Consider the following 27405-nt stretch of genomic DNA (forward strand, 5'->3'; position numbering starts at 1 on the left):
GTTTCATCCAATCAGAGGTGGAGTGGGGGTGATGGTTTCAGGATGAAATTGTTCCACCTCAGATCATCAGGCATTTGTTAGATTCTCATAAGGAGCAACCTAGATCCCTGGCAGGCAGGGTTCACCAATAGGGTTCGCTCTCTTATGAGAATCTAATGCCCAGCTGATCTGACAGGAGACAGAGCTCTAACGGTAATGCTGGTTCACCAGCCGCTCACCTCCTGCTGTGAGGCCTGGTTCCTCACAGTCCATGGACTAGTATGTTGTGGTCCAGGGCCCAGGGATTGGGGACCTCTGGTGTAAAAGATCCCAGAGATCATACCCACTGCGACCCAGGTCACTTTTGTGCCTTAATTTTGACTTTAGGAAAATAAAGAACTTGGATTCCCTGAACTGTGACTCAAGGATTTTCTGTCTTCACGGGGTGCCCCAGATTTCCTCATAGGCTGGGAATTAGTGACCCCTGGGTTCTCTAGTGGTCGGTGCCTCGGTGGGCGAGGATGCACTGAGATGGGGGAGGGGGGCTGCTACTTTCTTCTGGAGGCAATGTTTACCTTTCCCTGGGCAGAGGTTGTTGAAATTAAGAAAACCTGGTAAAGCAGATGCCAGGGACAGATATTACCCAATGTGGTCAAAGAACAAAGACCCTGTGAACATTTGGAAATCCTCAACAGTGCATAGGGACGGGCACACTTACTGGAAGAGCAGAAATAGGATCACCCAGCATTTCAGAGTAGGGCTGCTGCATCTCAGAGGGTGAGCATGATAATGTCATTACTATTTCAAACAGTCTGGGTTTTTGAGAAGGAAGTTTCTGGGTTGGAATATTGACTGCACCAGCTACTAGTGCTATGTTACCAGTGCAAGGTACTCGATGGCTTTGAGCCCCAGTTTCCTTTTGTGTAAAATGAGATAAACATCTAATTTATGGAGCTGTTGAGGGGATGGACTAGGTAGCGTAAGGCAACCTGGAATTCATTAATGTAAGCTTCCCTCATTACCATAAAACAAATAGTCTTTCTAATTCCAGACACCTACGGGTTTATTCATGCTTTACTGAGAATTCTCAAAATCTCAGTAGTTTTCTATAATGATCGGACTCTTTGCTCCCCATTAACCCCCCAATCTTTGGCTGCGAAGTGCATGGAAGAAGAGGCACGTGGGGAAGGACTGGGGCAAACCCAGCCCCTTGGTGCCCTGGCCTCCTGGCCTCCTAGCCCGGTAGGGACTGTCATGGCGGCCCAGCAACAGCTTAGGTGATCTCAGATGGCAGAGCAGGAAGAATGCAAGGGTATGAGGGTCAGGGCTGCGCAGACCCCTGTCCCGCCTGCGGTCGTCCCGGCAAGCCCAGCTGGAGCGCCCGCTCTGCTGGGTCCCCGCCTCCAGCGGCGCCGGGGCCGCCCAGACCCTGGGCTCAGTCTTGCGCCCCGGTGCCCACCTGGGGAGGCAGCGGTCCTGGCCTCGCGTCCCGGATCGGACGGCGCGGGAGCGATGCCAGCGGCCCCGAGCACCCCGGGACATGTGCAGGGCCGGCCCGGCGCTCTCGCGCCCTCCCAGCCCCCTCCGCGGCTCGCCCCGCCGCCCGCGGCCCCCACCCACCGGCCGCTCCTCCCCTCTCCCCACCCTCCTCCTCCGCCCCCTCCCCTCCCCCGCCGCCTCGCAGATCGCTCGGCAGCGCGTCTCAGCCGCCGGGGCTCTGAGCGCAGGCTGCGAGGCCACCACACCTGCAGAGCGCTCGGGCTGCCTAGCCGGCAATCCTCGCCTCCGGCCGCGAGATCCCCTTCTCCCCACGCGCCGAGTCTCCCATGACGCCCGAGCCCCCCGGCCGGCGACAATGACCACTACCCTGCAAGATGGGCAGAGCGCCGCGGGCAGGGCGGCTGCCCGGGATTCGCCGCTGGCCGCCCAGGTGTGCGGCGCTGCCCAGGGGAGGGGCGACGCCCACGACCTGGCGCCGGCCCCCTGGCTGCACGCGGGAGCGCTCCTGTCCCCTCCGGACGGGACCCGCAGCTGTGCTGCAGACAGGTAGGCAACCCTGGAGGGCGCGGGGGAGTGTCCTGGCTGGGCAGCCGGCGACGGGGTGAGGAGGCGGTCCTAGGGGGTGAGCCATGTGCCCAGAGCTGGGCCAAGTTTGTAAAAGTCTCTGAAGACAATCCCCTTTGAGCTGGCTCCTACCGGATCAGCAGGACATTGCGATCTCACAGCGCCTTATAAATAGCATCACCGTTTCATTGAGAGCTCTCGTCTCTCTAGCCTCTGCCCATCGGTGTGAAACTAGGAGGTTAGGCTGCAGGTTGATCACCTTCTGTTCCTTCGTGGCCCTGCATTTTCACAAAGTAAACTCTATTTTATTTTATATATTTTAGAAAATTGTAGCATAAATGTATTCACCTCCCACATAGAGTCTTAGAGCGACCCTGTAGAAGCAAAGCATAGATTGACATTTGAGCAGTCTTGCTGTTCAGCAGGAAAGAACAGAGGCTTTAAAGGGTTTCCCAATCTCCATAGCATTCAACACTAAGTGCCTTTAGGGTTGCACATACTTTCGGGAAAAAAAAAGGTTACAACAATACAAAAATCTATAGTCCTTTATATTGATACATTTAAATGTTACTTTTTTTCCTGATTTTCAAAGCACTCCAACTTCAGTGAAGTTAAAATTACTCTCCAGTGGACTATAGTACATTTATATTAGCAAGTTCTATTAACTTACCTCCCCAAAACACTACCTTGCTATTTAATATCTATAAGCACTTGAAAATCAACAGACTGTGTGTGGGCAACATTGTGAATGAAATTTGAAGTGAGATGAACCACAGCTGTAATTAATAAATCATAACTTCCCAAAGCGATTAGTAAAATATAAGGACAAATGCACTAAATGCAACTTAGAGACAATATCATGGATGCATAACAATGTCTGACTCCTCAGGATGATGTTTGGATTAGTAATTGTATAGTCTATATCTCTGTTTCAGGAAAATTATCAAACGTGATGGAGTTTCTATGCCTGGTGATTTAAAGGCAAAAGACAGAGAGAAGGAAGGGGGTGGGGGAAGAGAGAGAGAGAGAGAGAGAGGAACTATAGGAGATTTGTTTGTATCTAATTAACATACTATATTTTGACCCATAGAAAGTACATCACAGACCTTTTCTGTATACTTTATATAATATGAGCTTTGTCACAGAGTGGTACATGTTCGCCTTAGCACACTTTTTAATCCTGACAGCAATTATATTTTACATTCTGTTTTATGTAAATTACATCCTATGTTCTCTTACTGTAGGAGAAAAAAGAAAGATCTTGATGTTCCGGAAATGCCATCTATTCCAAACCCTTTTCCTGAGCTATGCTGTTCTCCATTTACATCTGTGTTGTCAGCAGACCTGTTTCCCAAAGCAAATTCAAGGAAAAAACAGGTATGCATTTTTAAATTTTAAAATTCAAATATCTTAGGAGTTCTGAATCCATACAGTCTTTAAGATTGTTCTGTAATCCACAGTATTAACAAAGGATTAGCATGGGCTCTGTTAAATATCTCTGTTGACTGACATGGTCCTTTGGCATTATTTTCCATTTATGGCCTCATTTTTTTAAGCTGTATAATGGGAATGTTCAAACCTGCCTCTGAGGGTCTTGGGATGGATTAAAACAGAATATATATAAAGTACAGTGGTTGGCAGCAATGATCATTCACGAGATAGGTAGGAGAGATGATCATTTTTAAGCCAGGAATTGGGCAGAGGCTGCGGCGTGGTGGGCAGTGGTAGTGGGGTGAGAAGGGGATTGACTGATTCATTTAATACTTGGTTTAATTTTTCACATTTCCAACCCAAGCCAACCTCATTTACTAAAGGAAAGTGATAGAGTGATGCTGTGGCAAAAGGTACTTAGAGTTTAGGGTCAACATGTCTTCATTTCAGTAGATTCCTCAGTTTGGAGACTCTGACTGCAGAAGATAGATGACTTGTAAGTGATTCTTAGAAGACTGAGGACCGTATTTTTATGATTTTCTTTTTTTCAAGTTTCTAGTTTGGGACTGACTTAAGCAAATTAGATTTTAAGGACCAAGCAACTAACAGAAAATACACGATAGCTATACATTTGGAGGGGAAAAAAAATGAGTATATCATAGAATAATTCATCTCTTGTCATATACTTTCTTCCAGTTTTGACCCAGCAAAACAAAGAGAAGCCTCACTAAACAAAATGCACCTTGTTCTTACAAGGGTGGAAACAGTAAATTAAAATAGCCAGATGCTTGCAATGGGAGAAGGATAATGAACAGAGAGGACAAGACAGTTGGCCATTTTTCTGCATCTATTGTTCCCTTTTTTGTTTCTGCACCTTTATTACCTCTGATGGGTTCAACTGTGTGTGTTTATATTTTTAGGAATGAAGGAAATACCTTAGGAAGCAGATGAATTCTTGATCATATACAGCAATGATAGAGACAGTAGGAAATATATTTGATGGAAGCCCTGTGTATATACTTTTTGGGGGAGAGGTCACTCAAGTCACTTGGTACACATGATTTTGGGTAAGGACTGGAGAAAACGGGAGTAAATTTTTCTAGAAGCAGAACTATGTTCTGAATTGGCATCTTTGAAAGGGGAAATAAACCCTTAAGTGTGTGGGACTGTAACTCTGCTTGGGGAGATAAAGAGGAGACTCTCTTGAGACCTTTATTATCAGGGTAAGGTTTAAAGTCAGATCCCAAGGAAAAAAAAACAGCCCTAGTGAAACTTCCAAGCTCTTTGAGAGTTGACTTTTTGGTTTGGATAGAAAATGGAAATAAGGATAATAGATTTGACTGTGTGCCATGGTAGTTGGGGCGGGGGGAAGAGGCCAGGTGCAGTGGGTCACACCTGTAATCCCAGTAATCCCAGCACTTTGGGAGGCCGAGGTGACGGATCACGAGGTCAGGAGATCGAGACCATCCTGGCCAACATTGTGAAACGCTGTCTTTACTAAAAACACAAAAATTAGCTGGTGTGGTGGTGCACACCTGTAGTCCCAGCTACTCAGGAGGCTGAGGCAGGAGAATCGCTTGAACCCAGGAGGTGGAGGCTGCAGTGAACTGAGATTGTGCCACAGCACTCCACCCTGGGCGAAAGAGTGAGACTCTGTCCCCTCCCCCCCAAAAAAAGAAATGATTCTGGATTGTCCTTGAGCCAGAGTAAGAAAAGGAAATGTCTGATGATGACATAATGGTCATCTGGAAGAATTTAATAGGTAGTTCCCAAATTACTAAGGGCCTGCTATGTTTCTCACAACATCCTAGACAGTAAGGCCACTAGCTAAGCAACAATACAATGCAAGATATATTTAAAAGATGGGGCTTCGATCTGGGGTTGTGGTAGGGGGTGGAGCCTGAACCAGACAGGAAGTAAAGGGAAAGAGATCTGGGCTGACTCACTTTAATGCTATGAATGGGCACTTGCAGAATACCTGTGTCTAAGAGATTGTTGATGATGCAGGGTTTGTTTTGAATAGAAAGTGAGAAGAGGTGTTGGTGTGCTTATGTTAGTATAGGGGACGAAAGAGAAAGAGTGGGTGAAGTGCCAGGATTAAGGTAGGATGTGCCCTAAGTGTCGATAGTCATCAGACTAGAGTAAGACGTCTTAGAGATTGATGACGTTTCCTCAGATCAAGTTTAAATTGGAAAATGGCGGCGGGGGGAGGGAGGGGAAGCAAACTAGAAATGGGGAAAAGGTGATATTGTTATTGACCCCAATAGGTTTCCTGCTCTGGCCTCGTATTCTGTGTCCACAGTGACCTTCTCAGAGCGCACTGTATTCACACACACAGCTGTGCTGTTTCCTGAGTAGACAGTCTCCGCCTGATTTTTAAAGATCAATCCCAGAGGGCTGTCCCCACCTTTGAAGGGCCCTTCTTGCTGATCTCTTCCTTGGCCCAAGGGTTGAGATCTCTAAGAAGACAAGGGTACCCCAAAGTTGAGGAAGAGGGAGGCTGCTTTTTTCTTTCTTTTATGTTTCCTTTTTCCCTCACCTAGACTTTGCATTTAGAACTGATCCTTTTGTTTCAGTTTCTTTGAACACACTCAGGTCTTTGAAATGAGGAAGGTTTTGAGAATAGATGACTACGTAAGTGAGTTCCCCAACTCAGTACCTTTGTGACATATATTACCCTTTTATAAGATGCTGTTTTTGGCCCAGTTTATCTGTAACCTTCAGTTGAGATGATGTAAGTGACTCTGCGATATGTTCTACTGCGTATTACTTATGGTTGAAATATTATAGGAGAAGATGTCTCTTTACTTTATATTTTCTCTCATTTGTCCTGTTTAACCATTCAAGTCATTTTAGTGATTCTTTTCTCCTCATAGAAAAAGTGAAGAAAATAATTGTACTTGTTATTTACAAATCAATGAGCAGAAAATTTGAGTGAATTGAGACTAAAAATGTTAAATTTCATCTGGCCTTTAAAAATCACAGTCAAAAATCATCTTACAAATCATACATTTTGTTTACTATTTGAGATGCCTACATAATGCATGAGTGGTAAAGTGCATTGAAGCCACAAATGGAATATGCTTTATCACTTTTTGCAAATAAAATGTCCCAAAGTGTACAATACTGGAGGCTTTCAGTACTATTATTTTTAAATGAAAGCTAGAATGAGAGAGAATCCATATTCTTTATTCCCTTTCCCTCTTTTTATAATGATGGCCAAATTTCCTAGGCATCTTTCTCTGTGTTTACCAATAAAGCAAATTTAAAGTATACCTTCCCTTACATACATGGTCCAGAAAAGTTACTTATTTTAAAAGTGACTTCCATTATGAACTTAATCTCTTTTTTTCTAATTTCTGATTTAAATGTATAAGGAAATCATCTGTTAATAATGAACCCTAAACACCTATTGTTTGAAGAAAAGCAAAGAGTTAGAAATCTTTATTTAGCTCTTGCAGCAGAATCAGTTCTTGTTTTGTTTGTCAACCCCTAGGTAACTTTTTGCGTGGACGTAGCATGTGTGGTAGCTCTGGTTAATTGCTTCCCAGGACTATGTTGTACAACTAAGAAAGAATAAAGCCTCTGAAGGCTTTAGAGATTTAAAAAATACTATGAAAAACTGTGTCATGAAATGTTTGAGTTGGATGGGATTTTTCAGATCTTCTCTTCCAATGTTCTTCTTTTAGAGATGTGTAATTTGTGTTTAAGGAATGCTATGTGGCACAGCCAGCACCTGAAATCTGGATTTCTTGAGACTTTGACAGTCCCTTTTTAGGCAGGTACAATTTATAAAGAAAGGGAAACTGTAAATAAGAGTAGTATAATAATACATATATACCAGTGTTGTTAGTTACAACTCTCCTCATAACACAAGAAGAACAGGGAGACAAATGCCGTTGGTTAATATTCCTCTAAAGACCTGGAATTCCTCTTTTTATTTCTTCCCAAAATGTAACTACGTTTTCTCTTCTAGTTTTCTTCTCCATCTTCTCCCTAAAATTGTTCTGAGAAATCTATCAAATATTTGATTTTATTATCAAATGAGATTTATTAGTATTATTAATAACCAGCTTTTGTATGTAGTTTACAGTCCACAGGATATTATTTCATGGGAACACAAGAAAGTGAGTATGTCACCTGCATTTTGAGATTACAAAAAAGAATATGCAAAAACCAGAAGGGATTTGCTCGTGCTTCCACAGTTTAAATAAAGGGAGATCAAAAAGAATATCATGTCTCAATGTGTCCTGTCCCTCACCACACTGTTTCTAGTTTATTCTTTATTAAATTAAGCCTTTTCTTGTATATCTCAGAAAACTAAAAATTTATCTCAAATAGTTAAAAAAATAGTTTTCCATATGCTCTGCCTTTTATTTCTTTTTTCTCTACCGTGTCACGGACTTTCAAAGGATAAGTAGATCTCTGTCCCCAAATTAAAAGGCCTCTTATATCATTCCTTTTTGATGCCAGTCATTATCCCAATGTGGACATGCTGAACTTGCATGTGTGGTCCTATAGGAATCTTGTGTGACTGCTACATTAACTGAAATTTCATGTACTTATTTTTCTAGTATACACAGAAGTAAAAGAAGAGAAACCCTATGTACATATTGTAGTTTTTCCAGACTCAGCAATTATCAAGATTTTGCCTCATTTGCTCCATCCATTTCTTTTTTAAAAATTTTATTTTCTTTGCTAAAGTATTTTGAAGTAAATCCTGGACACCCCATCATTGCATCTCTATGTAGTTTCATATTCATCTCTGAAAAATGAATTTTCTTTTATAACCCAAATGCCATTATCCCCTGACAGAAATAACAATAATTCCTTGGTATCATCTAAAACCATTCATAATTGAATTTTCTCAGTTGGAATGGCTCATGAAATTCTCAAATTACAAACTGCTTAGCTTTCAAATGTCTGCAAATTAGCTCTTTGGAAGTTTAAATTCATTTTTAGATGGAAACAACATCATAAATTGTATTTAGGCCCTCTGAGCTATTTTACAAAATCCCATTTAATTGGAAACAAAACATATATGCAGAAAGAATAATAGAAACAATACTCTCTCCTATTAGGGTTTCAAACAAATCTATCTTTCCGATGGCAATTTGCAGCTTTTGAATGCTGGCACTTGATGAATATAAGTTTTTGGGAGAAGAATTTGAAAGTATACAGATCTTTGTAGCAGCGTTGAAGCAGCCTTTACAGCTGTGCTTCTCAAAGTGTGGTCATTAAATCACCTTCCTCAGAATCAGCAGGGATGCTTATTAAAAATATGGATACTTGGACCTCTTGCAAAACCCACCGAATAGGAATGTTCTGGGGAAGGTTATAGGAATTTGATTTTTTATATATTTTTTCTCTTTGACATGTATACAAATCAGTGCTACTCTTATTCTCTGCCATTTTCAAACTGGGGCAATTGGACCTTTCAAAACTGAGGACAATTCTGTTTCATTGACAAAGGTGAGAATGTTACAAATGGCCTTTAGTTCGTATTTTAGCCAGGTATTGATTGTTCAGACAAAACAGAGCCTCAAATGAACCAGCCTGAAAGGTTATGTTGTAGTACCTGAAGGCCAAAAGGTCACTGTTCTCATGAGAGGCTGGAATTGAGAACAAGAAAGTCAGCAAAAATCAAGGCAACCACTTTCTCTATTCTCTCTCTTTTGTTCTCCCACAAACACACCTCATAGTCTCTGTCTCTCCTTGCAAATTCACATCATCTTTGACATTTCTCTGCAGTCTTGCTTGCCCTGATTTCATGTCCACACCTGTGGCCCCAAGTGGCTGCTCCCAAGTTTTCCTCTTATTAGTGATTCAGTACTTGGTAACTGATTGGAAACTGTATCTAGAGAGGTATGTTAGTCCAGTGTGTCCAGCTCCTGTTCAATCATACGTGGCTAAAGGGACAGAAGGCCCTGGACCACTGTTCAGTCTGCACGGGTGTGGTAACATGTGAGAAGGAGGTACAGGTTTAGTAGGTATGGCATATGGAGGCAGGGAGGAAACAATGAACAGCTAGTGTCCTGGGGAAAAAAAAAGATCTCAAACAGGACACAAAAACTAATTCTAGTAATATTTATACGATGTATGATGATCCACCAATTGGTTTATTTGACTTAACGCACCCAGTTCAGAGTGTCCAGTTCCTTTGTCTCAATTCACTTAATGTTTATGAAACATACTTATTGGGCAGTAGTTTCAATTGATGTCACCCTTCAGGGATGCTCAGCTTCCTTGTCCATTGTCCTGAGCTTACATCTTACTGAGGTTCCTTAATTTCTGATGACAGGAGTTACCAACTCAGGATCCTTCCCACCTTATGCTAGTTTCCTTCATTGTAGGAGAAGATAGTTTTCTTTTCCTATTTTAAAACTTAAATCCCCTAGCAGATCTTCTGTTTGTCAAGGTTTTATTTCCAGTTTGAAGATTGCCTCTAATTTTTGGTTAATTTGCAGGGTACGTTTGCAGTCCAAGCTTTATCTACAATATGGGTTTTCTTTTTAACTTTATTGAAATCTCAGCTTCTGGTTTGTTTTTCCCTAGGGGCATATAATATGTTCTGTCAAGAGAAAGAAAATTGGAGTCATCCATGGTTCAATATAAATGTGGATTTTAATTAACACAAAAAAGGTTTCTGCAGTCTTATGGATATTGCTTTGAAAAAATGTCAGCTTATATCAAATAGTAATAAACTCTATTGTATGAGTATATACTTATGTGTATTTCAGTAGTGGTAAGCAGACCTGAGAATTGTCCTTTTGGCATTCCAGATAAAGGTCAGCTCAAGGGAGACCCCAGGAAATGGCCACAAGTCTTTACCAAGACAAGGGAGTAGAAAGAAAGGGTTCAGGATTAATTTAGAAGAGAAATGGCAGGACTCACATAGGGAGAACATCCTTTATTTCTTGTCCTTTTCTTTGGTCTACTCATTTAACATTTTTTCAAAGCCACAGAAAAAATAAACACAAATAGGAGGTTTAATATTCTTTTTTTTTTTTTTTTTTTTTTTGAGACGGAGTCTTGCTCTGCCGCCCAGGCTGGAGTGCAGTGGCCGGCTCTCAGCTCACTGCAAGCTCCGCCCAAATAGGAGGTTTAATATTCTTAACCAGTTTATAAATGCTTGTATTCCAAAAGATCTTTAATAAATTGGCTGTTTATTCACATACATTTTTCCATAGATGTAATGTTACATGCAGTGGTTAGATTGTCAGGCCAAAGTCTTAAAATCCATAATGGCTCCAAAGTATAGTACTCTTACAACATTGCTTGCACCATTTTTAAAATTGCTTCTGTGGAAAGATGTGAGTCAATATGATGTGATTGAAAGATATTGGAACAGGAACCAGCAAACCTAGTTTTTAATACGGTCCTACTGCAGATGAGGGGTGTCATATCAGCCCATTGCTCACCCACTCTGTGCCTGAGAGCTCTACAATTTTATTGGATTCCTAGAGCAAGTGATTCTGATGGCTCCAGAAGCAGTAATGACTCCTGTGCAGCGGATATAGGAGTCGCGGAAAGCAGGGTTTCTTCTGTTCCACTAGCCCTAGAAGCTCCCTCTCTGCCTCTGTTCAGGTATTCCCGTATAGTGACCACAGTTTTTTGTGATAAAGAGTATGTTTGGGGTGCCATAGGACAAAGATCACAGGAGTCACATTCATGGAAATAATTGGGGCAGAAGGGTCTGGTTAAAGTAGAAACTGCATCAAAGTCAAAGTTCAAATATTAGACGAAGAATCAGAAAAGGAATCACATCTGGTAGGAGCCAGCTTGAGTGGTGAAGTGAAAGTACAGGGCCAAGTATCTGAACTTAGAAATAAGGATATGAGATAAGATGTGACCACTTGAGACCGGCATAGGTGCAATACACATTTGACTCTGCCTGGCTTAATAGGTATGGGGTGGTCGTAACCTCCGAGTTCTCTAAATTTATCTTGCTCCACCCTCAAATCATCTATTTGATTACTGAAGCCAAAAATTCAAGGAGTCCTCTCTTTCTGTTCTTGTTAAGAACTGCTACATTTTTCATCAAAGTAGGCTTGAATCTATATACATCTCCCCACCTCTGCTGCTATCATCCTAATTTAACCATTGTCTTGTCACCTACAGGAGCCCCATAAATGGCCTCCTTTCTTCTTTGTTAGCTGATCTTGGTTCATTCTACATACACTTGTTATAGCGAATTTTCAGAAATGTAAATCACAGCATGTCATTTCCTGGTTTAAAACATTTTAATACCTTACAATGAAATCCACATTTCTTACTTTGACTGACAGTACTCTCCATGATTTTGTCCCTGGCTACCTCTTAAACCTCATGTACATTCTACCCTTTGTTCGTTAGACTCCAGCCACAGCCCTATCTATTTGTGAACTTAGCAAACTTTCTTTTCTATCTCAAAGACTCTATCTTGGTTGTTGTCTGAGTCTGGAACCTCTTTCCCTGGCTCTTGACATACCTGATTCCTCTTTTTTCTTTTCTTTTTTTTTTTGAGACGGAGCCTCCCTCTGTGGTCCAGGCTGGAGTGCAGTGGCCAGATCTCAGCTCACTGCAAGCTCCGCCTCCCGGGTTCACGCCATTCTCCTGCCTCAGTCTCCTGAGTAGCTGGGACTACAGGCGCCCGCCACCTCGCCCGGCTAGTTTTTTGTATTTTTTAGTAGAGACAGGGTTTCACTGTGTTAGTCAGGATGGTCTCGATCTCCTGACCTCGTGATCCGCCCGTCTCAGCCTCTCAAAGTGCTGGGATTACAGGCTTGAGCCACCGCGCCCGGCGATTCCTCTTTTTCCTCTAGATTTCAGTACAAGGTCATCTAATCAAGGAGATTTTGTTTTGACCAGCCTAAATGTAGCCTGTTTGTTTTTTTTTAATTTTTTTTCCCATCACATTTCTCAGTTTGTTTCCTTGGTTGCACTTACCATAATCCGAATTGTCTCGTTTATCTATTTGGTGTAGTTGTTTTATTCTTTTTCCCTCTCTGTGAGTTATCTTGGTTTTATTGTTCTTGGGTTCTTTCATGGAAAGAATGAATGAGTAAATGGATTACTGAAGATCCATAGTTAAAACTAATTTTATCAAATTATATTTTGACATATTCTAATCGTGATCAGTCATCTTCATTAAATTAGAATAAAATTAAATTTGATTAACAGATTCTATTTACCAAAATAAATTTTATTTTTATTTTTTAAAAAATTTTTTCTTGACAATTATTTCTTTGTAATGCAAAAATAAAATTAAATCTAGATCCTGGACTAGTTGGATTTTAAAAGTACGTATCTTTTGCTTTCATTTAACACACATGAAAATTTGATCACGTGTAATCAAGATATTTCTGATTGTATAGATTATTTTTAATATAATTATAAGTGAGTGCTCAGTGAACTGCTATACTTTCTCTAAGTTTACTGCATGTTCATAAGATCCACAGCTTTAGAAAAGATTAAGTGGCCGGGCGCGGTGGCTCAAGCCTGTAATCCTAGCACTTTGAGAGGCTGAGACGGGCGGATCGCGAGGTCAGGAGATCGAGACCATCCTGGCTAACACGGTGAAACCCCGTCTCTACTAAAAAATACAAAAAACTAGCCGGGCGAGGCGGCGGCGCCTGTAGTCCCAGCTACCTGGGAGGCTGAGGCAGGAGAATGGCGTGAACCCGGGAGGTGGAGCTTGCAGTGAGCTGAGATCCAGCCACTGCACTCCAGCCTGGGTGACAGAGCCAGAGCGAGACTCCGTCTCAAAAAAAAAAAAAAAAAAGAAAAGATTAAGTGGAGATATCAGTTAGGTTTATAGTGTGAGTCTCTCAGAACAAGAGGTATATGCTAGCAAATGTTTTAATTATTAAGAGTTAATGTCAGTGGTGAATTATTTAGGTCAGTGTTCATCACATGGAAGTGGGGAGACATATACCCTTTGAAAATACATGAAGATTTTCCAAGGGTTGTACAAACATAGATTTAAGAGAACCAGTTTTCACTTCCTGAGAACCCACCTATGCTCCCAGTAACCTGCTCACGGTGCATTACCCTGGGGCATGTTAACCTCCAGGGCATCACACAGAGGGAAGGCTTCCTTTAATGGTTAATCAAAATATCACAAATAAGGAGTTCCTTTTTAATGCCTTAAGCCTCTTTCTGTTAAGGGTGAATCATGGTAGAAATGAGGATTTTGACCAGTGTTGAAATATTTTGAATTCAGATAGATGATGGTGTGATGGGAGTAATCATAATTTTCATTTTTCAGTTTTTGACTTCAGTTCTTCCATGTCCTGACTGTTGTCAAAGAATATATAATAACCCTTGAGGGAGAACTTCTTAAGAGCAAAGCAAGGAGCGCATTAGTGAGAAATATTGATTGCTGAAATGGCCTTTTGTCATGTGTTTAAATGTATTATCTGTTATTCTCGATACATATTTATAGGATGCTGAAAGAAATCCTATAAGTGCACTGAATTTATGTAATTTATATATGAAATATATATTTGTAAATGCAAATAAATCCTATAAAAGCTGAAAGAAAATGCACCTACAAACACCTGATATGATATAAGTTAGTGCTGCCGGTGAGGTTACCTGGGAATAGACTTGGAGCACAGGTTTGCCTGCAGGAAGTTTGCTGGGGAGAGCTTGTGGAAACAATACTTGTAGGAATGGACACAGGAAGAAGTTGGGCTGCAGCACAGCCACAGCAAATGTCCAGTTGATCCCATAGGAGAACTCTGGAGCTGGATTGGCCCTACAGAATTGTTCAGAATTAGGGCACAGGTGCTGGGCTGTGTAGGAAATGTCAGCACTTGGGCATGGCAGCTTTCTTTAGCATAGTGCAATGGCAGTCAAGGAGGCCTTAGCCACAGGTCTTAGTGGTTGATACTCTAACAGTGAGTGCTTCAATCTTAAAGGGGGTTGGTTTGGATGGTGTGCCACAGCATCTGCCATAGTTAGCAACTAATTTTTTCAAGATAAATTGGTTAAAACTCAAGAATAAAATATGTACATGATTTCTTTCAAATTTTGTGTGTGTTATTCAATATTGTACTTAAATCTATTTTAGTAAATCATATGATAAACTGTTTATTCCAATTCCAGTCAATTCCCATCCTATTTTATCATAAAATATTTTAATATTTTCTAATGCCTAAAAAATGGTGTGCTAGCTAGCTACTGGACTAATTTTTTAAATGTATATATACCATTTGCGTTCCTGAAAAACATAAGAAATTTTTATCATGGTGACTACTACATTTAATGGAACTATTTCTAATTTTATACTTGATTTTTATTTAGTTATATCCAAAAGCTGAAACCCAGTGGTGAAAATGTACAGTAACACAATTGCCAAAGGAATTCTATGTACTTGCTAGCACTTCATCATACTCCCCAGAACTCTTAGCTCTGTATTAATTTAACTTTTCTCTTTTGTTTTTTTTTCCATTTGTCCAAGGCATGAACCTGGTTTGGTTTGACCAAGGTATTTAAAATTAACAGATTTTCCGAGTGTATTAGTTTGAACAAAGTACATTTAAGTTGAAGAGTAGAAAATCGTTAATGGCTAATGGTAAAGCTTTGTTGATGGTAAAGCTTTGTTGAAACTATTCAGAAATTGATAAAACGAATGAATCTGGGTGACAAATCTTTATCAAGTCAGATGGTTTCTAATTTGTCATTTGCAGTTGTATTATACGAGGTCCTTAACTGATTTGCTGGTTAACAGATTATTAAAGATTATTTTAGCTCTGATGGAGTTCAAAGATTTACATTGCCTTCCACCACCTCTGTGCTCCCTCTTCTCCCTCACTCAGTTTAATTTTTCTAACTAGCATTTATTATTATCTGACATGTGTTACATTCACATATATATGCATTCATCTACTGTCTTTCCCCAGTAGAACATAAGCTCTGTGAAGACAGGAACTGTTTTTTAATTGAGTAAGTTTTATTTATTCAATCTCTAGCGTGTAGAATAATGCCTGGCACTTCACAGGTCCTCAGTAAATTTTTGCTGAATGAAAGAATAAATAAATGGAGAAATCAATGGATAAGGAGCAGGGAAGTCATTGTTATTAAGGGAGAGAATATTTGGAAACGTACTAATATTTTAATATAAATGTTAATGAATGTGCAAAGAAACTTTGAAAAGTGAAATTTAGTTCATTTTCCAGGAAGAGTCTGATATTGCTAGATGTTAAAAAAGAGCCTGGTGAGGATAAACGTTTGAGTATTGATTTACCACTATAAGCACATTCTAAATGTGGATTACCATTGGTCAGAATGGGTTCTGTTTTTTGTCTCTTTGGTTCCCTTGTAAGCATTTTCAGTCTTAGCAGCACATGTATGCCAGTTAAAAAGCATGCATACTTTATGGGGCTGAGTCCAGTAAAAGCTTTTCAATCAACCCACATTCACAGTGGAAGATTACTTTCATTCCTGGGAAGGGTGACATATGTGTGTGAAACACAGTATTCAGATGAAAGGGCTACTTTGGTATTATTTAACGGTGTATTGGCAAGACTCTAGCCAGTATCTAGTTTCTCTTTAGAGCTATTTTGCATTATATTACAGTACTCTTACTGTGCCGTGCCAAGGAAATTAAGATCAGCTGGAACACTCTGTAGGTCATTGGCTTGGAATCTTAGGGCACTGGGAACTTGATGTTTTGTTTTAATGACCTCATTTAGGCCAAACCTGCCTTCGTCCCAGAAGTGTAAGGGGCCCTTTACGACACCATGCCTGCACCTCGGGAAAGATATGGGAGAGGTTCAGAGAAAAATGACCAAATATTTAAAGGTATTGGGTCAACCTCCATGTATAGAGTACTTTATAAATTAATTGACTCTTTAGTCAAGAAAGATAATGAGGAGTCCTAATAAAAGTCTCTTCAATACAGATTTAGCCGCCAAGTTCCATGATATCTGAAACATACTTTTTTTTTTTTTTTTTTGAGACAGAGTCTGCCTCTGTCGCCCAGGCTGGAGTGCAGTGGCCGGATCTCAGCTCACTGCAAGCTCCGCCTCCCAGGTTTATGCCATTCTCCTGCCTCAGCCTTCCGAGTAGCTGGGACTACAGGCGCCTGACAACACGCCCGGCTAGTTTTTTGTATTTTTAGTAGAAATGGGGTTTCACCGTGTTAACCAGGATGGTCTCGATCTCCTGACCTCGTGATCCGCCCGTCTCGGCCTCCTAAAGTGCTGGGATTACAGGCTTGAGCCACCGCGCCCGGCCTGAAACATACTTTTAAAGTTGAAGGATGTAATTTTAAGAAAAATGGAAAGAAGAAATGATTACAAGTCACGTAAGGGTTTGTGGGTATTGTGTTGTGGCAAATGATTTCTAAAAGGAATTTCTAGGGGCAATCACTCTTGTGGAACGATGAACCTCCTCCATATTTCTCCAAGTGGGAGTATAAGATGCATATATGCATATGGGATGTGTGGGGATTGTGGGAGGGCCATATGGGAAGTTGCATGATAAACATGGAACACCTTTTTGGAACATTAACTTTAATTGAAAATATGGGAAAAACATTCTTATATTAAAATAAACATTCCTGTACTTATGAGTAGAATACATAATGTGCATGAATTTTTAAGAACAAATTATATACCTCAGATATTCTTACCCTGAGATGGCAAAAACTGTACAATTACTTTCTTTTGCATATTGGGTATTTCTGGTGGAAACATTTGAGAAGTGCTAGTGTAGTTTTCATTTCTGTGGGAAGTGGCTCCTTGTAACTCTCATGAGGGTTGGTTATCTCTTTCTTCTCTAGCCATAGTCCTTTCTAGAACTTCCTGATTTTATTGGCATCTATATCACTACTATTACACATATTGGATTTTAAATATTTGAACTGTTTTCCTACTATACATTTTTGCAGTGTAGCAGGAAATAGCTCTCAACTAAAGTCTCTAAAGACCACCTTATCCCCGAAGACCTACTTTTTAGTCTTTATGTTGATGTCTCAGCAGTTTTAGACATTTTGACTGCTTTTTCCTTCTTGAAATACTTTCTTGACTTCTACCTCTTAAAGGTTCTGTTGTAGGATCTGAGTGTTGGTATTCCTTAGGGTTTTGTCCTAGAACTTCTTGTTTTCATTTTACTGCCAGGATGATCTCATCTACTTCCACGGCCTCAATTGCAGTGTGCATGTAAGTCTAGGCTAGATCTGTATACTGGGCTGCCTGCTGGATATCTTCATTTATACAGCCCGTAGACATCTCAAACTCATCAGGTTCCAAAACAAGTGAATACTTTTCCTCTTAAACTTGCTTCTTCTCCCATATTTTCCTTCCCTGGAAATAGAATATACTCTGCCTGTACTATAAAATACGATATCTTAGTTCATCTTTGGCTCCTCTTTATTTCTCTCTCCTCATCCAGTTGGGTACCAAGTCCTTTGGGAAGAACAACTCTTGGGTTTATCCACTTTTCAAAACTTCTCTGCTATTGCAACAGCTCAGGTCAGATCATCTCTTACATAATTACTTTGAGACTCCCTTCACTGATTCTCTATTTTTAGTAGTTTTCTACTTCTAGAGGTGTTGTATGCTTACACATGTTTATTTTTTATTTATTTATTTATTTATTTATTTTTGTTGAGACGGAGTCTCACTCTGTTGCCCGGGCTGGAGTGCAGTGGCCGGATCTCAGCTCACTGCAAGCTCCGCCTCCCGGGTTCACGCCATTCTCCTGCCTCAGCCTCCCGAGTAGCTGGGACTGCGGGCGCCCGCCACCTCGCCCGGCTAGTTTTTTGTATTTTTTTAGTAGAGACGGGGTTTCACAGTGTTAGCCAGGATGGTCTCGATCTCCTGACCTCGTGATCCGCCCGTCTCGGCCTCCCAAAGTGCTGGGATTACAGGCTTGAGCCACCGCACATGTTTATTAAGGAGGTAAAATTCATTAAGCATAGCATTAGCCATTTCCAAATCTACAGTTTACTGGCATTTACAATTTACCTGGTATTTACAATTTACTGACGTAAGTGCATCCACAGTGTTGTATCACCATCTCCTTTGTCTAGTTTCAAAACATTTTCATTGTCCCCAAAGAAAATTCTATACCCATTGAATAGACATTCCCCGTTCTCTTCTCCCTCTCAGCCCCTCATAACCACAGATCTGCATTCTGTTTGTATGGATTTACCTATTATGGATATTTCATTAAAATTGAATCACATAGTATGTGACCTTTTGCATCTGATTTCTTTCACTTAACCTGTTTTGGAAATTTATCCATGTTGTTGCATGTAATACTAAGATTCTCACCATGAAGTAATTCCAAACAGTTAGGGAACTAACCTTTTTTTCTTTTTTGAAGAAAGAAGAGATTGTTCATACATGATTGTTTCCTCTTTGTGTCTTTGTTCTCAATCCCATTTTATTTCCCCTTTTTCCTGCTGTGAGGAAACCACTGTTCTGAGGTTGGTGAGTATCCTTTCTTTCCATGTTTTTATGCCTTTACACATATAATACTATAATGTGTCCTAATGATTTATTTAAAAATATATTGTATGTCTATCTCTGCAACTTATTTTCATTTGACATTTTTGATTAATCCATATGAATAAATATAAATCACTTATTTTAATTTTATTTCATTGTATGCATGTACCATAATTTTTTGTTTACCCATTGAAGAAAACTGAGAATTTCTCCATTTCCATCATTAAAAACTACACTATAATATACATCTTTGTGCCTGTGTGCAAGGGTTTCTCTATTGTATGTATTTAGAGGTAGAATTGCTTGGCTGTAAACAGGTGCATGTTCAGTTTTACTAGGTATTGCCAAATTGCTCTCCAAAGTGGTTGTGCCCACCAGCACTATATGCATCTCCATTTCCACACTTTCTCGTCAACAGCTGGTATTTTCAGAATTTAAAGTTTTTGCCAATGTGGTGAGTGTAATGAAATTTAATTACTGTGTTCATTTGCATTACCTTGATTATTTGTAAGGTTGAGCATCTTTTTATTTGCTTCTGTCCATTCTTATTTCTTCTTTGTGGATTACCTGTATTATTCTATCGCATTGTTTGTGTTTTTTAAAATGACTTGTAAGAATCCTTTATATGGTATTGATAGCTATCTTTTTGCAATTGTAAACATTGCAATTATCTTTTCTCAGTAATTGTGACTTGCTTTAACTTTGTTTATGGTGTTTCTTATGATACAGAATATTTTTGTTTTAATTTAGTTAAATCTAGTTTTGTACTTTTGTGTGTCTTATTTAAGGATTTTTTTCCCTCTCTGTCATGAATATTTTTTCATCTAGTCTTTTTTTTTTTTTTTTGAGGTAGTGTCTCACTCTGTCACCCAGGCTAGAGTGCAGTGGCTCTATCTCAGCTCACTGCAGCCTCTGCCTCTGGGTTCAAGTGATTCTCCTGCCTCAGACTCCCAAGTAGCTGGAATTACAGATGCCTGCCACCACACCCAACTAATTTTTGTGTTTTTAGCAGAGATGGGGTTTCCCTGTGTTGGCCGAGCTGGTCTCAAACTTCTGACCTCAGGTGATCCTCCTGACTCAGCCTCCTAAAGTGCTGGGATTACTGGTGTGAGCCACCACACCTGGCCTTGTGTAGTCATTTTTATGTTTTACTTTTCACACTTGGGTTTTTGACACAGCACGATTTATTTTTTTCTGATAGGAATTTGATTTTTTATCAAATGACCATCCATTCATACTAGCAGCACTTATTAATCATCTTTTCTTTTCCCAAAGCTGTTTAACATTTTTTTGATCATGTATTAAGTTCCCCTTTTCATAGGTGGAGGCAATAATGTTAAGTGGCTAATCAAATTATCTTACTCCTAAAACCATTCCATGGATCCCCCTCACTCTTCAGATACTGATTTAAATGGGACCCTGAGGTACTATGCAGCTGGACCACCTCTCTATTCATGCCTCTAACCCTTTCCTTCTTATATTCCGTGCTTTGACCACAGTTAATTTTTTGTTCTTTTTAGTTTTGTACAATGTCTTTCTTACTTGACTCTGATCTTTACATGAGATAGATGTTCAGTCTTCCTGAATATCTCTTTTCCTTAATCTTTAAATAGCTAGCTTCAAATAATATATCTCTGAAGACTCAGCTGCGAGAATTTTCTCTTCCTGTACCAGATATTTGTTAGGTCCCTGCTTAGGGATAATATACCAGGTCAATTACATTGCATTATCAGTGTTCCACAATCCAGGGATCTCTGGGGGCAATAGGGAACAGTTGGCTTGGATTCTGGATTCTAGCCTTGTGCCGGGCACATACTAAGTCTTCTGTATATACTTGCTGAATGAACAGAAGTTTCAGATAACATTCCCACCTAGAGTAGGATTTGTTTTTAACATATTTGGTAGATGATCATCCATATCATCTCCTCTTGAGCATTTTCAATGATAGTGAGCTCATTAGCTTATAATCAATAAAATCCCTTTATAATGCTGTCTTATGAAGTACATGTAAACCAAGTTTGTCTGTAATTGTAAGGAAAAAATAATTGCACATTGTTTTCAGGATACTGCCTCCATCCCTATGTAAATCTCAATTTTGGCCTATTATTCCAGCATGTCAAGATATTATTGAATTTTGTTAATTTCAGTCATCATCTCTCTCAGGATTTCCTTGTATGTTCATAGGTATAGAAGATGTTAGCATCTTCATTCAAGAGTTAAAAGAAAGACTATATTACTTGATTAAAATTACAGAGATAGCAAGTGGCACAGGCAAGGTACAAATTCAGACTGCCATATATTATGCTGTTTGCAGACTCCTAATCACCCTTCCCTCCCCTCCCCTCCCCTCCCCTCCCTTCCTTCCTTTTTTTTTTTTAATTTTAAAATACATTTGGAGACACACAAAAAGTATTTTGTTTTATAAGTAGGCCAGGCCTATACTATGGATAATATTGCAGAGTAGAATTCCAGAGGTGGGCATCGCTGATACATTACTCTTACATAGTATAACCAGTGTGCCTGAGGGAGCAGAACCGGTTTTAGATTTATATAAAGTTTCTTTTCACTCAACATTAACTTGGACTTGATTAGTTTATTTCTAGATGTGTAAAATTATAGTAATTTAAATATAAAAATATTTTTTACTTCTTTGGGAAAAACAGTTCTTCAAAACTATTAAGATTGTGTCCTGAATTGTTAAGGTCTGCAGTTGTAAAGCAGTGTGATTTATTTTCTCTTTCACTGGTTTATAAGCGTGCATATATCATACCTTTATATTAATGATGACACAGTTTCTAAGATAATTTCAAATATATTGTTATTTTTATTCTTTTAATATCTGAATGTAATAAATGGAATCCTTAGTTTTATCCTAGTTTTGCAGATAGAAAAACATAGGGTCAGAGATCAAGGGTTACATACACAGATTATGCCTGAGAGAGCCAGGACTTGAATCCAGATTTTCAGATTTCAATCCCAGCCCTGCATACCTAATACAAAATTCATAAGTAAAATTCTATTTAGAAACTACGTTCAAAATACCTTCTCTGTGCTTTCAATATTGTAGATGTTTATGCTTTTATGAAATACCAAAAATCCTTTTTATTATTGTTTCAGAAAATGTCAGAAATCACTGATATTATTATTATTAACTTGTAAGATATTTGAATGACTTTCAGAAACTGCTAGGGAAACTGGATCATTCTAAGATCAGGATGTATTCATACTGAAAGAGCTTAGCTGTACTCTGGAGTGTTAAAATTAATTTTCATTGACAGATCCTTGTCTGGGATTTAACTGAGATTTAAGTCAGTAAAAATTCTGCCCTGTGGCCTAGAGAACAATTGGACAAAGTAGATGAAGTGGAGAGGAATGTATTTTCTCAACCTTTTTTTTTTTCCATTGGAAAGAACCCAGGTCACTTGCAGAGATGGTAGAGATTTGGCAATGGACCGGTCCTGCTGTTATGTGGTCACTATTAGCAAGTCAAATACTCATCATTATAATAAATGTGGGACTATAAATATCAGTGCAGAGAATACTAGGTTTTAAAAGCGTGGAATAAAAAAATGATTTAAGTATTTAGAGATTGAATTAAATTTCATTTAAAAAAGAAATTAATAATTCTTTATTTTACTTGTCAATATAATTATCCTTCAATCTTAGAAAAATTGTTTTACATGTAATGCTTTAGGCTGGCAATTCTCAAACCCCAGTGGACATATCACATGTCTAGAGTATTTGATATAAGTGCAGATCCCTGGGTCTTATCCTTGGACAGTCTGTTTCCATAGGCTGAGACATTAGAACCTTTAACAAGCACCTGCCAGGAGATTCTTATAATTCTGGTGCAGCTTGACTCTATACCACTTTTGAAGAAACCCTGATATAATCTGATTGAATCAGAGTTCAAAATAATGACATTTCTCCTACAGAAGGATTGGTCAATCGGTCATCAATACAGGAAGAGCTATTCCTGATACATCTACATGCTTTATATATATGAGGTTCTATACTTTTTTAAAGGGTAACTGTTTTCTACGTCTGTTTGCTTCATCTTAAAGGTATTAGAAATTGCTTGAATTTTAAATTGCATTGCTTTTAAAATTAAAGTGTATTTACAGTTTAACCGACAACCTCTATGGCAATGGGAATTGTCCTTTCTCCATGACTCCTGAAGTGGTTGCTGAAGTGGATCACACAGGGGGGCGCTGTTTAAATATGTTATGTCTGTGGGTAGTTCCAAATCCATACAGCAGAGGGTGCAAGCTTTAAGTGACACAAGGAACCTGTGACCTGATTGTTTTAGTTTGAATTATTCTAGATTGCATTATGAATTTAATTTAGACTATTAAAGAAATATGACTTGCTGAAACTTATTTAAGTAAAGATCATGTGAAGTTCTTATAAGTTAATAATTTAGACATGTATTCAAGTCATTCTGGTTTCTTTGTGTTTTTGCATTACATTATAAACAGTGGCTCTAAGTAGCATCTCTTCTAGGTTGGGTCTTTTCTTTTTTAGTCATAAGAATTAAGATTCTGATATGCAAAAGTGCTAGTTGATTATAAATCTGCAACAGACAGATATCTTCTACAGATGATTTGTTGTGTAATATTTTGTAGTGTTTTGCCTGAGAATTGAAGATATATATCATTCACATCATAATATGCTATTTTTCCTCCTTCCTTCCAGACTTAGTGCATATGCAAATACTTTGTTTATAACTTGTTCTTTTTATGTAGAATTTTCCCATATATGCTTCTATCAATTCTCTGTTAGTTACAGTAGAATAAATAAACTTGAGCTTGGTTAATCAGAAAAGGAATGCCTACTTTGTCATTCTTTTTGTCAAACTGTGAAGTTTTGACAAAGTAGAGACTGTTCCTTATTCTTTTTTATCTCTTCAGTTTCTACTGTGAAACACTGGGTAGAGTAATGAGTGTCACTGCTGGTGTCACTTCCTAGATATAGGCTATGGTGGATTAAAGATGGTTGTAAATTCTTTACATTTCTCATTGAGAGAGGAAATCTATGTCCCATCCTCTTCGAAGGCTCTGATTATTTGATCCATATGATACGTTGGCAGTGATAGTGTGACCATTTCTGGTCGAAGGCTTGGAGAGCCTGGCAACTTCCATTTCCTGTTTCTTGGAATACTCTCTTTGGGAACCTTGAGCTACCTTATCTGAGCCCTCTCTGACTATATTGAAGTGCCGTGCTGGAGAAGCCATGTGTAGATTCTCCAATAGTCTCAGCTGCTCCAGTCTTTTCAGCCATGTCTGCCAACGTGTTAGACATGATGGTGAAGCAAGGTTGGATGGTCTAGACTAGCTCATTCTCCAGCTGCGTGCCTTTTAGGGAAAGTGACCTTCACCCACACCATGTAGAACAGAAGAATTGCTTAGAAAAACCCTTCTCTCCAATTCCACAAAGTCATGAGATGTAACATAAGGGTTATTGTTTTAAGACACTATGTTATGGAGCAGTTTGTTAGTGTGACAATGAGAAGTCCATAACACAGGCTAAATTCTGGAAAGAAAAGTAGATGGTGGCAACTGGAAGGAAGCTTGGAGAACATCTTATTTAACCACACCCATTTACAGGGAAAAACTGTTTTCCAGAAAGATGAAGTGGTGTGCTCAAGGTCATCTGATGGCTATGGTCACTGTCAGGACTCTTATCTAACTTTGTTGCCCTTGCCTTTAGTACATCCTATAAGATCATTGAACTTTTTACTTTAAAACTAGTAAGCGAAGACCAATAGATACAGCCTAGAGACACCTAAAGACCTCCTACCATTCCAGAAAGAACTTCACAGTCTCAAAAATACCAGGTTCCAGGAATACCCTGCTCAAACATTTTGTCCTATGTAACTACGATTATAAAAAGTTGCATTCCAGTGTAACTGTACATTTAATTTAACATTCAAATATAGTAAAAGATACTAGAAAAATAATCACGCATGCAGATGTATGCTATCATATGTAAGCAATCACAACATTTATGCAATTTGTATGCCAAAAATTTCCTGGTAAATTTGGGAGCTTGGAATGCATTTTCCCATAGAAACAATGCCATTCAAAATTCAATTTAATACCTAACATACGTAAAGTATAGTACTTGAAATTATCACCATAATTATCAGATTTCTTTGAGGAAATGCTTTCTGAATGCCAACTTGGTATCTATGGACCCATCAGTCCAACTCTTCCCTTCATTTGGCTTTGGCAGAGGGACTTCCTGTTTGTTAAGCAATGGAGGATAGCACCCTATATCTTGCTCTCAGCACCAACTTGCAGAGGATGTCTTCTTAGGCTTCGGGATGAAGAGAGAGAAGGTTCTAGGGTCTCAATATGGTGAGAGAATGTCTTCTACTTGGTGAAGAAACAGCATAGTTCAGGACTTCTTTTTGGTTAAATTTCTTAGTTCAAGTCAGCTCTTGGTGCTTCCCCTCCCCTCCCTATTTTAAGTATCCTAGGGTCTGATTTACTTGCTTTCCTTTCTATCCTGCCCAATAGCTTCCTCTTTCCAAGGTATCAATTTTGAAACTCATTAGAGAACAGGTTAAAGTATTTCCATTTTCCCCTATGTTCCTATTTCTAAAACTAAGAAAGTGTGTTTATTTTTTGCTACTCTTTCCTTGTCTCCTCCCACTTCTCCTTCTTCTTCTTCCTCTCTCTCACTCCTTCTTTCTTCCTTCTCCCTCCCTCTCCTCCTCGTCCTGTACTTGCATCCCTCCCTCCATTCTTTTTCTCCCTGCCTTTCTTCCTCTCTACCCATTGTCTTATTTTTCTTAAAATCGACTCAACTTCTTTGATGGTTCGAGAATTGTTAGCTAGTATAGTTAATTACATTCCTCAGTTTATTTTTAGATTTAGGGAAAGTGAGTGGCATTGCTCTGTATCTTTGCTGCTTATATAAATAAGATAAATTATAAGTGTTCCTACTAGATTATAGGCATTTGAAAGGAGGGGCTACATCTAATTTTTCTTTATAAACCCTATCACATAATTTTGAAATGCTTAGCAGTATTTATTGTATAAGTGAATAAAAATTAAATATTATAGCTACAGCTTCTCTTTATTAATATATATCTGTACTATGAAAGAGGGTGAAATGCACTGAAAATTATTTTGACATCCTATAAATCCTTGCACATTGCCTATGTTTCTAGTCCGTATATTATATATAGCAAGTGTATGTGAGGTTATAAAGTCAAATTTTGCTGTTGATTTTCTCTTTTACCTTTATTTTTCACTTTTACTGATAGTATTTCACTGGATTCACTTTCACTGATATTCATGATACTGAGGGATTTTCTTCTTGGGATACAACCAAACAGTGGAACTGTGTAATGTTATGGGTTGATGTCGTCAATTAACTAGTCATAAGAAGGATTTCTGACATTTAATCCTTCCGTTCCTTAGAGTTAGATTAAGTAAATGAAGGTTTTGTAGGTTATTTCAAGGATTAAAGCCTAGATCTAGGAATCGTTTTTTTTTTTTTTTAAAGCTGGTTTTTTGATGACAAATGAGCTATAGTTCTTTACTCAGAATCATTTGTACTGTGAGTGACGGTTCCAGCTTTCCCCAAGGATAAGACAAAAATTGTGCTGAAAAAGTTCAAGGTAATGTTTGAGTTTTATGTTTCCTTGAGCCTGATTTGAAGTGTAAAAATAAGATGCTAATAAGTCCCAAGTTGAAGAACATACTATTCCACAAAATGTTATCTCTGTGTATTTATCAGTATTTTACTCTAGCCATTCTAAACTCTTTGCTATTTTTATCTTCTTAGACCAAATGTACTTTAAATAATTCCTCAAGTCATCAAGAAGGAAAACACAGCTATGAGAGAATCCTAGATAGTAACTTTAAAATAAGGTTACAATAGCATGTAAGGAAATTTTTTAAAAAGGATTTTGGTTTTTAGTCCTTTCTCTGTCCTTTATTTTTGAGAAAGTTGGCATGTTAATGACTTGAGGGATAATTACTTTCTTCTCATGTTAGGGTTCAGGATTGCTCTGATTTTCCTTGGTGCATAAATATTTTAGGAACAATATTTCAAAAGAGAAAACAACTCTTACTGTTTTATTGATGCTCGATTCATTTCTGTTATGTATTTAAAAAGTAGCTTGTTATGTTACTTCTGTCACTGTAAGGTCACTTGTGTTTGGGAAAAAATAATTCGTGGTTGTGTGTTAAGTAGATTGCCTACAGTATATTCTAAGCTGGGGGTTCACATTTAAGTACAAATATAGAATTCAGTCTTTGTTTCTATTTTTTCTTTTTCCTTTTCTTTTTTTTGAGACGGAGTCTCCCTCTGTCATCAGGCTGGAGTGCAGTGGTGCAATCTCGGCTCACTGCAACCTCTGCCTCCTGGGTTCAAGCAATTCTGCCTCAGCCTTCCGAGTAGATGGGACTACAGGCGCATGCCACCAAGCACAGCTAAGTTTTGTATTTTTAGTAGAAACAGGGTTTCACCATGT

The 27405-nt window shown here is 38.9% G+C and overlaps 1 protein-coding gene across 1 annotated transcript in view; it reads left to right on the forward strand.

Moving 5' to 3' along the window:
* Window positions 1-1299: 1299 nt before the first annotated feature.
* GRB14 (growth factor receptor bound protein 14) overlaps window positions 1300-27405 on the forward strand; it is a 130619-nt gene continuing 104513 nt past the window's right edge. The window contains exons 1-2 of the mRNA XM_010365318.2: window positions 1300-2025; window positions 3288-3420. Of these exons, the coding sequence (XP_010363620.2) occupies window positions 1520-2025; window positions 3288-3420 (639 nt within the window). The 5' untranslated portion in view covers window positions 1300-1519. The remainder of the gene's footprint in view (window positions 2026-3287; window positions 3421-27405) is intronic.

The sequence above is a fragment of the Rhinopithecus roxellana genome, chromosome 14 (assembly GCF_007565055.1).
Source record: "Rhinopithecus roxellana isolate Shanxi Qingling chromosome 14, ASM756505v1, whole genome shotgun sequence".
NCBI classification, from domain to species: Eukaryota; Metazoa; Chordata; class Mammalia; order Primates; family Cercopithecidae; genus Rhinopithecus; species Rhinopithecus roxellana.